We start from the raw sequence: 16,299 nt of genomic DNA, 5'->3' as shown, positions 1-16,299 counted from the left end.
TAAAGTTAATCAATGCAAAAAAAAGAGGAACTGTAGACCAAGAGACATTTTTCCCAATTTTGTTTCAAATGATTTTATTCTTAATAAAACTATAGAAAAATAGCTTAAAAAAGGATCAATGTGGTTTATGCTTTCCAATAAAAAATGTCTGACTCATTTAAGTTATGTTATGACCAGCATTGCTAGTATCGCATTAAACTAATTATGTTCAATACTTTCCATTCCCTTTACCTATTATCCTAGTGAAAACTATCACAGCTCCCCAAGCAGCAGCTGTACCCACGGGGTGGGGGTGGCACCCAAAGGAGGCTTGGGTTTCTACTTTGTTGTTCAAGCAACAGATTTTTTTTAAGCACAAGCAATATAGATCCAAGTATTTAAATAAATACTTGTATTATGATAACTATCTAACTAGGTGAGCTTTAGTCTTCAGAAGAAAAAAGCTATCAAAGCACACATGGATATGCCAGACTTGATTACTCTTGGTAAATTCTTACAGTGTATAGAATTCATTTATGTTCCTGACTGCACATACTGCTACCGCTCAATAAAAACATAACATTAACCGCAAATGCAAGCCATATATATAATTTACAGTTTTCGAGCAGCCTCATTAAAGATAGTTAAAAAAAGTTAAATTTGATTTAATAATATTTTTATTTAACTCAGGAAATCCAAAATGTTATCATTTCAACATGTAACCAATATGTAAAACTGGGATATTCCACATTCTTTTTTTCATACTAAATCTCCAGAATACAGTATGTATTTCATATTTACAACACACTTCTACTTAGACTAGTCATATTTCAAGTGCTTAACACATGCGGCTAGTGGCTACCAAACTGGAGAGGGCACTGGAAAGAGAAATGAAAACAACTTTTAAATAAAATTAATTCAAAATTCTTAATTGAAGGTTTTCAGGGGTTGGGGACCACAACAACTAAACAATGATTTAACATAAAATAGTGGAAACTAAACAGCTGGCCAGTCTGGAATCTAGTTTACTAACTTCCTCTCCCTATAATTAAAGCAATTGCCGACCTTATAGAAAAAAAAATCAAAAACAGTGTAAAGAACCAAATTAAAGGCTAGATACAATGTAACAACATAGACGGACACCAAGCCCAGTAATAACCACAGAAACGTAAAAAATTATTTGACAAGTTAATCCACAACCTTCCTAAGCCGATTCTAACCATACCTCACAACTGAAACAGAAACCAGCGGCTGTTGGGAGCACATGCCCTGGGCACACGCTCATTAAGCACTTTCCCCTCCACTAGCTGCTCCTGGAACTCTCTTAACTACTGTAGAAGTTTGGAACTGGAAAAGCTGGAGAGTTCACTGCTCTTTACTGGATAAAGTTACGGGGGCTCCTTCAAGTTTGATTCTGAAAACCCTTCAGTATCTTTCAGCGTGAAGTGGACCGTGAAAACCACTCTAGTTCAAAGGTAAGATGACATCAACTCCAGAGTCAGACTGACCTGGGTTTAGTCTTGGCTTTAACATCCTGCAGCTATGTGACTCTGGACAAGCACTTAACTCCTTTAAGCTTTCTTCTTTTTCTTTACAAATAAATAAGGCTGTAAGGATGAAATATATGTGGCACATAGAAAGCGTTCAATATAAAAACTGTTATTATAAACTCTGGTGACACCCGAACTCCTTGACCCTACGCACAATGGTGGAAGACAGTACATGCTGACACGCGATGGGGGTAACTTGCAAAGCAAAACACAACTTCCAACAGTGCACTACAGAGGCAGCCAGGAACCACTCCTCGGCCCAAAGAGCCCAGCGTGCTTGGTGGCTGGTAGCTGCTCTCATTTTGATTGTTTTTTGTATTTAACACTCTTTAACCCAACAGATGTGGGCTGATTCAAGAAAAATGTTTGGAAGCCAGTATCCAACACCATGAAGTCTGTATGACACTAGGCTCTGTGTGACACACACAAGGGACCTCATCCCTGCAATCCACTAGCTCATTCCCTTCACAGCGCTGACAATGCCGGCTACTTGTTTACGTGTCCACTGTCACATTTATTTCCCCCTAAACCCGTGCTCCTTGAGTGCAGGACTCTGTCTTACTGTTTCCATGTGGCTGGCACAAGGCAGGCACTCAGAAAATAGCTGCTGAATTAACTGACAGCCTCAACGCACCAGAGACTCCTGCCTGGGTCCACCCCTCTAGCAAAACTGGAGTGAAGGAGTAATAATACCTCAATTCTCAAAACATTTATTCAGTCTCTCACAAATGAGGCCATACAGCACAGACTCCAAAGTGAGACTGATGGGGCTCAAGTCCCAGCTAGTACTGTGGACCTCAGGCAAGTTACTGAACTTCCCAGGGCCTCAGTTTTCTCACGTGTAAACTGGGAATAATGACAGCACCTCAGGGCAGCTGTGGCATTAAAAGAGCTAACAGTTATAAACTGCTAACGAAAGCGCCATGCATACGGTAAGAACCCCGTGTCAGCCAGTACCAGCAGTAGCACTATTATTACCATCTCTTATCCCAAAACAGGAAGAAGGAAGGGACCCCAGGGCTGAGGCTGCCCTCTACCTATAAATCATTAGACTTTTTCAACCCATAATCCCCCCTACAGATAAATCCTTTCTTGCTGCCCATCCTTCAGTACCTTCCCCTTCAAGAATGTCCTCAATGTATTGGCAAAGAGTAAAAAAAAAAGAAAAATCACCCAAAACAAAAATACACTCAGGGGAATTCTACCCTCCAAACCTTTAAAACTGCAGAAAATGTCAGAACTAAAGAGCTTTTAGAGTCTAACAGCCATTTCATTTCCCACATTGTATAAACAAGCTTAGTGAAGTTAAACTGGCTGAAGCAATTCAAGCAGGTTGTCAGTAAATAAAATTAACATCCCTCAACTCCATTTACACCCTCATTGTACATATTATTTTTAAATACACTAGAGTTAAAAAAAAAACTTAATCACCAATAAAAATCATCACCACAGATTGCCAATGACATTTTGATGAAGATCCTTTTAAATAAGTATCTCTGAGGCTCAGCAGCTCCCAAAGGTGACTTTACCAGAATGAAAAAAAACAGCATTGGTTCTAACAAAAGATTTTTGCAAAGGGACATTCACCAATCAAACTGTTTCCTTAAAGTCCTACTAAATTTTTAAACAAGCAAACAATTCATTAAGGTACTTTTTAAGGTTTCCCGTCAACAGCATTGACTACATAGGCAAGTTAAGTTATAGAAAAGCAAATCAAAGACTGGAGAGATTAAGGCATCTTTCCCAAGTAGGACCCAGCTCATGGATGGCCACAGTCAGCAACGCCAAGGTCACCAGAATCTGGTGTTTTATCCGTATACTGAAAAAAGCAGAAAATCACCAGAACACCTCTTTCTGTATGAACTGTCCTGAAGCAGCTCCACAGAAGAGCGATTACAGCTCCCCAGTCTGAGGCCCCAGCTCACCCGGACAGCTTTCACCAAAAGCAAAATGCCCACGGGCCTCTCTCGCAGAGATTACAGTTCCCTGAGCCTAGAACGTGGCCCATTTCTTATTTAAAAACTAAAGGCTTAAGGAAACTGAGTTGAATTAGCATATTTTAACAATCTGATGTACAAATGGGCTCTGTTATTCATTCATCCACTCAACTAGTCTTTACGGAGCATCTTACGATGTGCTAGGCAAGGTCCTAAGCCCCTGGGACACAGCAATGAACGAGACTCAGGTCTGTGCTCCAGGGCACTTTTATTTGACTGGGCAGACAGACAGTCAGTCAGGTAAATAACACCAGTTCTGGTGTAAATAAATTCTAGGAAGAGAAATAAAGCTGGACAAGGGGCTAGAAAGTAACTGGAGGGTAAGATATGGCTATTTTAGATAAGGGTGGTCAGGTAAAGTCTCGTGGAGAAGGGAACATCTGACCAGAGATCTGAACGCTGAAGACCCTGCAGTGTTACCTCTGATCCACGTTTGGCTAGGGGATACCACATAAAACGAACTTTCTGATTCCCAAACACTTAACACATAAAAAAGACTTGACAATACAAGACAAAACTCAGGTGTTTCCAGCAATAATGCTATAAAATGTATATACTATGGACTGGCTTAGGGAAGGAGAAAATCTAATTGAATCTGGGCCTTAATGGGTGAATATGATTCCAGTTCACAGAAGTGAGGGAAGGAGCTTTTCATCAGAGCAAAACCACCAACAGTCGCACAGGAATAATAAAGCACAAAGACAAATCTAAAATATCAAAATAACCCTGTTGACCAAAATCAGAGAATATAAAGGTGGAAACGGGGGAGGCTTAGGAAGGAACGCCTTTTCCCCTGTTTGTCTAGAAAACACCTATATATCCAAGACCAGGTTGGAAGACTTCACCTTCTATGAGGGACTCACTCTCCCAGAGGCAATTACTGCTTTTCTGAGTTGCCGCCCACCTGCGTCTGTTCATGTCTAACGCTGAGATTACTTTTCTGTCACAAAATCTACATTGCCCATCACCGTCATCTCTGTTCACAGTTCCTAACACACAAACAGCATACGAAATCTATTTGTTTTAATTAACTAACATAGAGTAAAATGAGATGGAAGGTCCAAAGACTGGAAAACTTAAAACAGTAAAAATGTCAGTTCTCCCTAAATTGATCTATAGGTTTAATGTAAATTCTATCAAAATCCTAGCAAGGTACTGACTTTATTATAGACACAGAAAAGCTTCTAAAATTTATGTGGAAAAGCACAGGCCCTAGAAAATAGCTAAAACAATCTTGAGAAAGAAGAATAAAATGGAAATAATCACTCTACCCGATATTAAGGCTTATGACATAGGTACAGTACTCAAGACCATGTAGTACTGGTGAAAAGACAGACAAATACATCAATGGAAAAGAAAACAGAACCCAGAAACAGACCCACCCAAATATGCCCAACTGATTTTTGACAAAAGTAACCCAATGGAGGAAGAATAGTATTTTCAACAAATGGTGCTAGACCAACTAGATGCCCACAGGCCACAAAAAAACAAATGGGCCATGAACTTAAAAATATTAAACATAAACCTATAAAATCTTTAGGAAAAATAGGAGAAAAATTTTGGGGATCTAGTGCTAAGTAAACACTTTTGACTTGAAAGCACAATCCATAAAAGGAAAGATTGACAAATTGTACTTCATAAAAATTAAAAATTTTTACTTAGCAAAAGACCATGTGAAGACAGTGAAGGCAAACTACAGACTGGGAGATAACATTTGCAAACCACATATCTGCCAAATGAATAGTATCTAGAATATATAAAGAACTTTCAAAATACAGCAGTAAAAAACCAAGCAATCCAATTGGAAAACAGGCAGAAGACAGCTGCAGACATTTCACTGAAGAGGACCTACAGATGGCAAATAAACACCTGGAAAGTTGTTCAACATCATTAGCCACCAGGCAAATGCAAATTAAAACCACCATGAGATGCCACCACATATCTATTAGAATACCTAAATTAAAACACACCCAAAACCTCAGTCTATCTTTACAAAATGCTGGTAAGAATGTGGAGCAAACCACAGTCCTGAGACATCACTATGCACCTGCTAAAATGTTCAAAATAAAAACCACTAAACGCTAACGAGGATGCAGAGAAACTGGACCACTCATAAAATGCCAGGGGGAATGTAAACAGTGTAGCCTCTTGGGAACCAGTTTGGCAGTTTCTTAAAAAAAACTAAACATGCAACTACCACACAGCCCAGCAACAGCACGCTCACGTTCACACAAAAACCTGTACACGGCGTTCATCACCAAAGAGAGGAGATAACCCAGACACTCTCAAATGGATGAATGGTTAAACTGCAGAACATCCATACGATGGAATACAACTCGGTAATAAAAAAGAAAAAACTACTAATACACACATCAATTAAAATGAATCTCCAGAGTACTACACTGAGTAAAAAAAGCCAATCCCAGAAGGCTATATACTGTATGTTCCATTTACGTAACATTCTTGAAATGAAAAAGGAACAGAAATGGAGGCCAGACTAGTAGTTACTAGGGATTAAGGAGGGGGCTGAGGGCAGAAAGGAAGTTAGTACGGCTACAAAAGGGAAGCATGAAGGATCCCTTTGTAAAAATGTTCTGTATCTTGACTATATCAATGTCAGTTTCTTGGTGAACACAGTACTACCTTTTATAAGATGTTACCATTGGAGGAAACTGGGCAAAATGTTTAGTCTCTCTCTATAATATTTCTTTCAAATGTACGTGACTCTACAGTCAAAACATTTTTAACCAAAAAAAATGAGATGGAAGGCAATGAAATTAATCTTAGAAGTGAAAAGATGCCCTTTGGGGGAAAAAAAAGAAGAGAGAACAGGCTAAGGGAGGCAGAGTATCCAGGAGACAGGAGATCTTACCTCTAAACTGATGTTCAAAACTAACTGCATCGGCAGGGATGGGGGTTACCAATGAGAAGTTCATATGGCAGAGGTGGGAGCTTTAAAGGAATCAGGAAAACCTGGACTATCAGTTAAAGTCTGTGGGAAGCATAACTAAAAATCAACAGTCACACAGTGTCCTCCCCCACTTGTCTCATTGCATCTAAAGAGCTAGTCTCTACTTGCCGATTTATTATAGAGGTTGTCAGATTCTGTTTTATCTATAAAGCTGCAAATATTCATTAAAACTGAAATTTTTCTTAAAAAAAAAACCTATCACCACAATTTGCACATCTCTATGAAATTCAACATAATGGAACTTTACTTGTAAAATTATAATGTAATCATAGCAATGACAAGAATACAAATTAATATTATTATTTCTACCTTAAAGAAAAGGACAAGGACAATTAACGGGTCCAAATAAAACGGGTCCAAAAGAGAAAACGTCTTATGGTCACACAAAAGTTAGTGACAAGAGTAGAATTAGAAGTCCAGATTCTCAAACATGGTAATGATTACTACAATATTCTTTTCTTTTCTTCCTCCCACAAAGAATCTCTTTCTTCCTCTTATGTGAATAAGGGTATGGAATTGGGGGCTTCCGTAATTGGCTGATGTAACAAGCGATATTTATTTCTTTTTATTATCATTTTCAATTTTTTACAATGCCCCTCAGGAAAGTCTGTGGAACTCGAACGCTCTAGGATACCTAAGTAGAAAAGCTGCAGGTGATCTTCCCCAAAGCGGCACCAGCATTTGTATTGAGAACATTTTTAGACTAAATTGTCAGTGATGCCTGATAAAATTCAACCAGGCAAATGTATCAGTTAACTAGAACTTAACTTTAATCAACAAGTATTTCCTGAGTGGTCAAGTCCAGTCCCTGCAGAGGCACCAGGGACACCGTAGTAATGAAAGTGTGACAGCGTAGTTCCTGCTCCTGTCTAGCAAACAACAGTGAGATCTAATAAATGCTAACGCGGAAATAAACGCAAGGAGCTGGAGCCCCACAGGATCCTGAGAAGTCGCCTCTGCCGGTAGGAAGACAATCAGATAACCCAGGGGAAGTGATAACAGGAGACCTTAAAGATAAGCAGGTATCAGCCAACTGAGAAGTGGACAGGAGAAAATGTAACAGATTGACACAAATATTTATAACCATTCACTTAATAAAATGATCTGAAAAGGAGAGGAATCCTCAAGTGAATGAAGAGGAAACTTTAGCAGTACAATCTGACAGCCAACAGGCAAGTGGTAACTGAGGCTGCTGGTCAGAGAAAGATAAAATCGGAGACAGGCTGGCTGTGTGGAAGCCCTGAAGACAGTGCTTGGTGCCAGGGAAACCAAGGCACTGGGCACCTGCAAACGTGGACCTATGGATGGGTGGTAAAACAGGAAGTCCACGGTTCAAATTCTGAATTAGCATTCCACATCTCCTCGCCAACTCACAGAGAAAAACTCCTTTCCCTTCCAGATACTGGACTCAATGACAACGGGCGTAGCGGAGGGGAGAAGGGAGGCAGAGGATGAAAAAAAAAAGAACAGGGAGATGAGATGGCATTCTACTCCCTAAATGGTGAGAATTCTGGCCCTCTCCCTTCCTCTTGGCAACCAGAATACCAGAAGCTGGGTTTATACCCTTCTCTAGGCAAGATTCTGGGAAACCTGACACACAGACTCCACCCCTCTCCTCCACCAGCCCAAAAGGACCTCAGGATAATTACAGCTGAAGATTCACCAAAAAAAGTGGCCCTACCAGATCCTCCTCTACTGAAGCTCACAGTTTATAAGCCCCACATATGTGTGATGAGCCATTTAAGCAGAAGGACCACAATTTCTCACTTTAAATCTCATCTAAACTTTAAAAACTCTGTGCTTTGATAAAAATTAAATAAGACAATGGTAGGCACAGGAGGGATGGAAAGGAAACGTGACAGAATAGTATCCAAGCAGAGGATTTTGTCATTTTTATATACAAGGTAACTTAAAATAGAATTTAAATCACTCTCAATCCTAATAAAAGCACATGCCAAAACAGGGTACCTAAAAAGTAAAAAGTACTCAACCTGTATATCCATTAACATAGATGGCAACTCCACTAAAAATTGTAGATGAAGTTCCATCCTTCTGTAAAGCAGCATCTGATCGAAACTGTTGCTCCAATTTCTGGACCTTGGCAGCCATATACTCACCCTAGAGTTAAAGAAAAGGTAAATTAATCACAAAAGTTTTATTTTCTTCCCCCTCCCCCCTTTTAAGATAAATTTATATTTAAAAAATAATGAAAGGACCTTATTCTGTGCTCGTGACCAAGGTGTAAGATGACAGAAGGTACAATGATAAACATGAACCATAAAGGCACGGCAATAAAGCGGGCAGGTCAAGGGAGGTGTTCCTTCTGTCAAATCCACTTTTAATAACTCGATCACATTCTTATAATGATAAAAGTTACTTGAAAAGAGGGAAAAGGTAAGTCAGGAATAAACACTTTAATGCTACAAAATTTTGTTCTTATCTACAAAATCAAGCAAAAGTTACACCAAAGTTTAAACCAATTAAAAACTTGACAGGTGGTCAATAAGAGTGTATTTCAGACTGGTTTCTACTGTCTGCTGTATACAGGAAGCTTAAAATTAACAGCTTCAAGGAAAACAAAGTTTAACAAACAGTACAGTCCTCCATACATGTAGATAAGAACACAATAAATGATTCAGTGGCTAAATTCTGGATTTATTTATTTGACAGCAGTACTAATTTTCATTAGATAACATCAACTTCAAAAACAATATAAATAAAAACATTATTATTTTTGCTAAAGACCTTTACAAACCTATGAATTCAGACACACTTTTCCTGAACATTGAAACAATTATGCTCAATTTGAATTATCAATTAAGTCTTTACCAATTCTACTTTATTGATAAGGTCTTTAAACTAAAGCTGCAGGTATCCAGACGTAGCATATGTTTTCTTCCAAAAGGAAATGACTCATTGTTTTCCATTATTCAAATATTCAAAAAAAATTTTTTTCCAGAAAATATGAAGAAGATAATTTAAATTAGCTGTGATCCCATTCATTGCTAACATTTTGGGACCTTATTTTCAAAGTGTATTTCTGTGCCTTAGAACACAGAGGTTCTGTGTTCAAATAGGATCATACATCCTATTCCTTTATAATATACCCTTTTAGACACAGCCATCCTACCAGGTTACGAAATGTACAGCCAAATGATGGGTGCACAATGCTCCATTTTATTTAAAGAGATAATTTACCTGACCAATCTCCTATTACTGGATGTCTATTTTTTCCTGTTTTTCAGTGTTGTTAACAATGCTGCAATAAAATTGTCGTAACAATAAATTTTGTGCACTAAAACACTTACTTCTCAGGGCAAAATTTCTCAGAGTAAAGTTTACGCTTTCAATATATTTTGAAAATGCTAAGAATTGGTGTCTAAAGTGATTTACAAATTAGACAATGCCTTAAACCACATTATAAACTAAAAGAAGAATGAAAAATACCTAGCCAGTTCAATATAATTATTTTTATTCTTTGAAAACACACCCAGTTCTCCCAGCCATCATTTTCAGCTCGCTTCCTCCATCCACCTCGTCTCATGGTGGAGCTTCTGTATTGGGGAAAAAAAGAAATACATCAATTTCATAATGTAATGTACTACGAATTGCTATTTTATTTCATTATCAAGAAAAATGAGAGATTAAAATCAATTCAAATGATCAATTCATGAAAGTTTAACGTACAATACTGAGGAAACTTTCCCCAAAGCATGTCATTCACTGCTTCACTAGTGAAGTTTGTTCCCAAAATACTCCTTCCAGATTAGTATCAGGCTTTAATTATAATTATTTTAAATTTTAATTTTAATAGTAAGAACTTTAATGCATTTCTGAGCATCAATCCTAGTACTCACTTACATAAAACATCCAACTAAATCCAACTAAAATACCAAGCTTACTTGTTAACATTAATTAGTGTTAACAGAATCTAACATTTTCCTTCATAAATTGCCCTATAACATGACTTTAAATTCTGTCTTTGCTATTACATACTGAACACTTAAGAGTGTATCACGGTGTAATTAATTTATTATGCAAAAATCCTAAAAGAAGTCAATTAAAGGAATACGACTAGGGGACATGATGCAGAAAGACTATCACTGACAATAAATCAGTAAATCCGGCATTCTCTGTAAGGCAACATGTGCCCAACTACACCATAAAACCACCAAAATGACCAAACGACAGCTCAAGTATCAGCTGGCTAACTGGCAAGCAAGGTTTAAATCAAAGCATGCACTAAATGAGACTCCGTGTAATGTCAAATTCTTCTAACCCAAAGGGCTACATCTTGGGATGTGACTGCATTATCCTTCACAAAATTAATGTGATCTCTATTTAGGTATGTCTCTTCTAATAACTATACAGGTTAATATCAAATGGTTACCATATACCACTGGAGAATCCTTCTACATTATCCAAGTCAAACTGGCTTTGATATGGTTTATAAGAATCTTTTACTGAATAACACCTTAAAACATCCACACTTTATCCACATACATAAACAGATATTTTCTTTCAAATATTTTTATTCTTAGTACATTTTAGGATCAACAGTTTCTCCTTGCTGACTTTATATAAATTAAGAATTTTTACTGTCTGCTAAAAGGTGCCTACAAGACCAGCAGATATTCCCAGAGTTAGCAGAGGGACAAGGGGCAAGTGCAAAGAGCTCTGGGGCAGGAGGCTGATCCAGTGTTGTGGATGCCGGAGGTGAGAAGGGCTGTTTTGCCTTTTGCAGTGGGATGAAGGTAAGGGCGTGGCTACCCAACGTGCTCATCCCGAGTCCCAGGACTGCCAGCTGTGCTGTTCGATGCTTCTGATTTCAAGAGGCTCACTTTGCCCAGTCCCTCAAGACTCCCCTTTATCTCAAAGGAGTCTGGGAAACGTGTTAACACATAGTTCTTGACTTCACATAAACTCTGAAACCAGACAGCTGCTCTTACAAGAAGTGTGTGGGAGTTCTGGCCATTGTACATTAAGAATACATACTCACAAAATTATATGCAACTATTAATCTGCTAAATGAAGGTAAGTTAAAAAACAAAATCTATTTTAAAAGTTTAATTCACCTGGCCACTTAAGAGCGTCATTTATTTAAGATCTACAGGGTACCTACTGCAAAAGGCCAATATGAAAATTCTCATCTATGGTTTAATGAGGGCAGACCAGTATGAAGCAAAAGTATTTTTTTTAAAAGTTTTTAAGGTTCTCTCCCCATTCCAAAGGAATAAAGCTATCCCAGACAAATGTTTAAAGTTGTGAAAAGTGAAAGGAATGAAGGACTAAAAATTGCAATTTCATCAAATTTTGAAAAATGTAATTTGACCCATCTATATAGCAAACTCCTATTGGTCTAGGATTCAAATAGTAAGGCCAAGAAAAGGGAAAAGGAAAGAAATACTTTATTTATACATTCAAATTCTATTCTTGAGAAAATCCTATAGCAAGTAGTAAACTAGGTAATTTGGACCTACCCTCTTGCTGAAGACAAAGAAAGCTAGAAAAAAATACAGTTTTTAAAAAATTGCCTCAAAGCATAGAAGGCCTAGCAAATAATGAAAAATTATTGGGCCAAGATTCAGCAGATGGCAGAGGAGACCTGTCACCTCACATCGCCTCCCCGACCTAGGAGACCAAGAGCATCTGGCAATTCTAGAAGAGAGGCCGAGAACAGACACAGTGCTAAGGGAACAAAAGCTGGGGTTCAGGGTCGTCACAGGACAAAACTCTCACACCTGGGATTAGGACCCCAGGGTCAGAGTAAACTAGAGGCAGGCAGAGCGGACTCTGCAGGAAACTCTCCTGCCCTGTTATCTCCGTCCCTGAAAGTGGGTGACAGTGACCCCAGACTGAGAGTGTCCCCACCTCTCCCCACCCCAGCCGAGGGAAACGTGAATCCTCTGGGAGGATGAGACAACTTCCTGAACTTCGCACATTTCTACAAACAAGTTTGCAAATATTATATCTGGCACACAAAGAAATAAGATCACATGAGCCGATACAGGAAACAAAATAAACCAACAGAGATGCCTGATATGGAATTTAAGGTAGACTTTAAAGTAACTGTGCTTACTATGCTCAAAGAGGGAGAAGACATGTAACAGGAAAATACTAGAAATAACGGTAACTCTGGAATTGAAAGATACAATATTACAAATTAAGAACTTAATAAGTAGATAAAAGCAAGTAAGTCAGAAGAAAATGTCCAGATAAAGCACAACAGGATGGAGAACATGGACGAGAGGGAAAGAGGCACAGAGGATACTCGAGAAAGTCTAATTTAAATACATTTTGGGGGAAAAAAGGAGAAAAACAGAAGTTATATTTAAAGAAATAATGACTAAAAGTCTAAAACTGAGTAAAGATATCAAGCCACAAATTCAAGAAGCCCAGTGAGCCCCAAACAGAAAAAGATAAAAAGAAATCTACCCAGACATATAATAGGAAAACTATGAAAAACTAAAGACAAAAAAACAAAAACAAAAACAAAAAAACCCTTAAAAGCTGCCATAGGTGGGGATAGAGAGATTCCATTCAAAATACGCAAAAGGAGCAGCAATTAAATAGACAGTGGTCTTTTCAATAGAAACAACACTCAGAGGCCAACAGTATTTAAAGAAAATAATTACTTAGAACTCTATACCCAGAGAAAAAACTCAGCCGCGAAAGACAGAATAAAGGCATTTTCAGGCAAATAAAAAGAGGTTAATGCCACCAGCAAACCTGAACTGAAGGAAATCCTAAAGGATATCCCTTCAACAGCAGGAATTCTCCTAGATGGAAGATGCAAAATACAGGGAGAAAACGCAGCAAAGGAAAACAATAAATATCTGGATAAATCATTGTTGAAAGTAACTAAAACTAACTACAATGACAGTCAATCTGTTATTGTTTGTAACATAACAAACAGCATACGTGAATCAAAAGACAATGAATAAAAGACTAGAGGTAAAGGGAAGTATTTCTAATCCAGGCTTTGCCCCTGACCGGCTTCGTTGATTTCTGGTAAATCTCCATCTCTCTGAGTCTCAATTATTCTGTTCTCTGGGTCTCTTACTCTAAGAGGTTTGTAAATTGACAACTGGAGTTCCTTTTGCTGCTCTACACAAGACATGTTGAAGAACTATTTTCAGAAACTAAACATAAAAAACCTAAAACTACCACATCCACGCACTTTAGTAATGCACTTCAATTTCAGAAATTTGATTATGCAACAACCTTGATGCTCTATATGTTTATTTACTTACACATATTTTTTACATATTCCAGAGATTCAAGGGAAAATCAAATTCATTTAGATAATCTATGTAGAGACTAAGATGGCCTGTGACAGTGGGTTGAGAGGGAAAACCTCGCTGCAAATCCGGTCTCTGCTGAATACCAGCAGTGGCCATTAACCAGCCCTGTCACTGCGGGATGACAGCAACTGTGCAACTTTCTTCTGTCAGACTGCAGATGCTACACAGTTCAGGACATCGCTGTACAGACTGCATTTCATAGCACAGATGACCACGGTGTCTAAGAAATAACTTAGGATGCACATGTAGAGGAGGCCCAGCTAAACAACCTACAGATCAAAGCCAATGGACCACTACTGTGTGTGAAGTGCCACACAGTACTCAGCACCACAGAGACAAATGAACTCACAGGAATCTCTGAACGAGCGCTAAAATTTGCAGTCTGAAAGGAAATAAGCACCCGTCAAGGGAATTCTAGCCCTACAAATGAACTTAAACCCTAGAGCATAAAGCAGACTGCATGATCTAAAATTTATAATGTACATTACAGATCTAAAATGCTGGCAAAAGCAGTAACAGACCAACCAGGCCTGCAGCAAAGCTCCCAGTCACACTAAACAGTAGGACCAAATAAAAGGGTCACTCAGGTGACAGGAAGCAAACCATAAGTGGGTTTACCACACTTCTGTTAACACATACATGGCATCAAAGATAGTTCACACTTTACTCATTTCAGTTAAAGTGATTTTCACCTTCTTTCTGATACTCAAACATGATACAATGAAATATGTACTATATACATAAAGTTACTATTAATCTTCTATATAATAGGAAGTCAATAAATTCTTGTTAAATGAAGATGAACTTATATGTAACAGATAAAGCATCGCAGCAATAGTAATATGTTCCAAGTTTAGTGGACCCCAATATATCAATATTTGCATATTTAGTTTAATCTTGTCTACTTTTTATTCCTCTCATTTTAAGACATCTTTCCAAAGATTCACAATCGAATTCTGTGCTATTTAAAAGACAGCAATATGACAGACACTACCTTCTCAAAAAGTGGTACACAGACAAGACTGCCAGATGATACACACGTTCGATGCTGACAAGAACCACACACGGGTGGGATTAAGTCATTGAGAGGGTTCTAAAGACTTGGATGCTTCCCCTGTACTGTGAAACCACAAAGAAGGCAACATGTAACTCTATTCTTGGAAACTGGTATCCCACTTTTCTGTTAACCAGTAAGGACCTCCGAAAAGAGGCTATGCCTATGCGTCAGAAGCCACATCGGGGGAAGGTCCTCCACTGTGGATGATGGATTTACTTCTGTACACAGGACTCCCCTCGAGTGGGTACCGCAGCTGGACAGAAAAGGCAGCCCTCAAATAACACATCCTCCTGTTCCAAGCAACCTTCTGAATTACAACGTGTCCTCTTGACTAACCCTGTTCACTAAGAGGAGAATGCCCTTTAACAACAAACCATTTCATTTTCAAGCCAAGACTTGTTAACAAAAATTGCCTTCTAGTTTTCAGAGGAAACGCATGCAGAATGGGTTCCCAGTGCAGTTCCATAAAGCATGGTGGCCTTGAGGAAAGTGATAAACATATCTGAGACTGTAATGTATAACCTACTAACCTATCCTTATCCAAGCATTAATGTAGAAGCCAATGTCTGGGTTTTTTACTAATTAGTTAAAAAATAGATAAAGAGTGAATTCAGGGGTACCTGACCCCTCCATATAGGGTATTCCCTCAGTAAACATTAGCTACTATTGTACAAATCTACCCTGCCAGGCCACAGAGTGAAAATCAAATGAGACCACACATGTGGAAAGTCTTTGAAGACCATAAAAGATGAATGCCGTTATTTTAAATAAACTATCCGTGGTCTACAACACAACAGATTTAGTGATACAAGATCTGGGCCCTAATCCCAGACCTACCACTGCCTGGCCATATGATCTGGGATGAGTCCAACAGCACCACAGGCTCCCCAGCTATGAAAGAAGGTTTGATAAGCGCTCCACAGAATCCCTGAGGGGCCATGAACAGGGGGCAGGGTGGGTGCACAGGAGGAAACAGGAGTTGAAGGTATAAACAGCAAGCAAGGAAGGTTCCATTCTCTAAACCCACATCAATTTCAGCAACCCTACTTTTCTAAGTTTTAGAGTATCTGGGGCCTGAGTAAGAGCACTGCCATAGGACCCAGCAATTCCACTTCTGGGTGCATACCTAAAAGGATTGAAAGCAGGGTCTCAAAGAGATATTTGGACACCCATGTTTATAGCATTCTTAGACAACGCTCAAGAGCCAAAAGGTGGAAGCAACCCAAGGGTCCACTGATGGATGAATGGATAAACAAAGTGTGGTTTACACATGGGACATTACTTAGCCTTAAAAAGGAAGGTAATTCCAACAAATGCCACAACATGATGAACTGAAAGGGTATTACGCTAAGTGAAATGAGCCAGTCGCAAAGAGACAAATGCTGTGTGATTCCACTTCTATGAGGTATGTAGAATGGTCAGATTCAAAGACAGAGGGCAG

General features: G+C 38.6%; 1 protein-coding gene across 3 annotated transcripts in view; it reads right to left on the bottom strand.

Moving 5' to 3' along the window:
• Positions 1-16,299, bottom strand: part of REV1 (REV1 DNA directed polymerase) — a 73,423-nt gene that overhangs the window by 41,065 nt on the left and 16,059 nt on the right. For all 3 annotated transcript variants that reach the window (XM_064481860.1, XM_064481859.1, XM_064481858.1), the window contains exons 2-3: positions 9,988-10,051; positions 8,489-8,615 (exon numbers count right to left, since the gene is read on the bottom strand). In XM_064481860.1, the coding sequence (XP_064337930.1) occupies positions 8,489-8,615; positions 9,988-10,041 (181 nt within the window). In that variant the 5' untranslated portion in view covers positions 10,042-10,051. The remainder of the gene's footprint in view (positions 1-8,488; positions 8,616-9,987; positions 10,052-16,299) is intronic.

This window comes from Camelus dromedarius, chromosome 33, assembly GCF_036321535.1.
Source record: "Camelus dromedarius isolate mCamDro1 chromosome 33, mCamDro1.pat, whole genome shotgun sequence".
Lineage (NCBI taxonomy): Eukaryota > Metazoa > Chordata > Mammalia > Artiodactyla > Camelidae > Camelus > Camelus dromedarius.
This window is presented reverse-complemented; position numbering and strand designations above follow the sequence as displayed.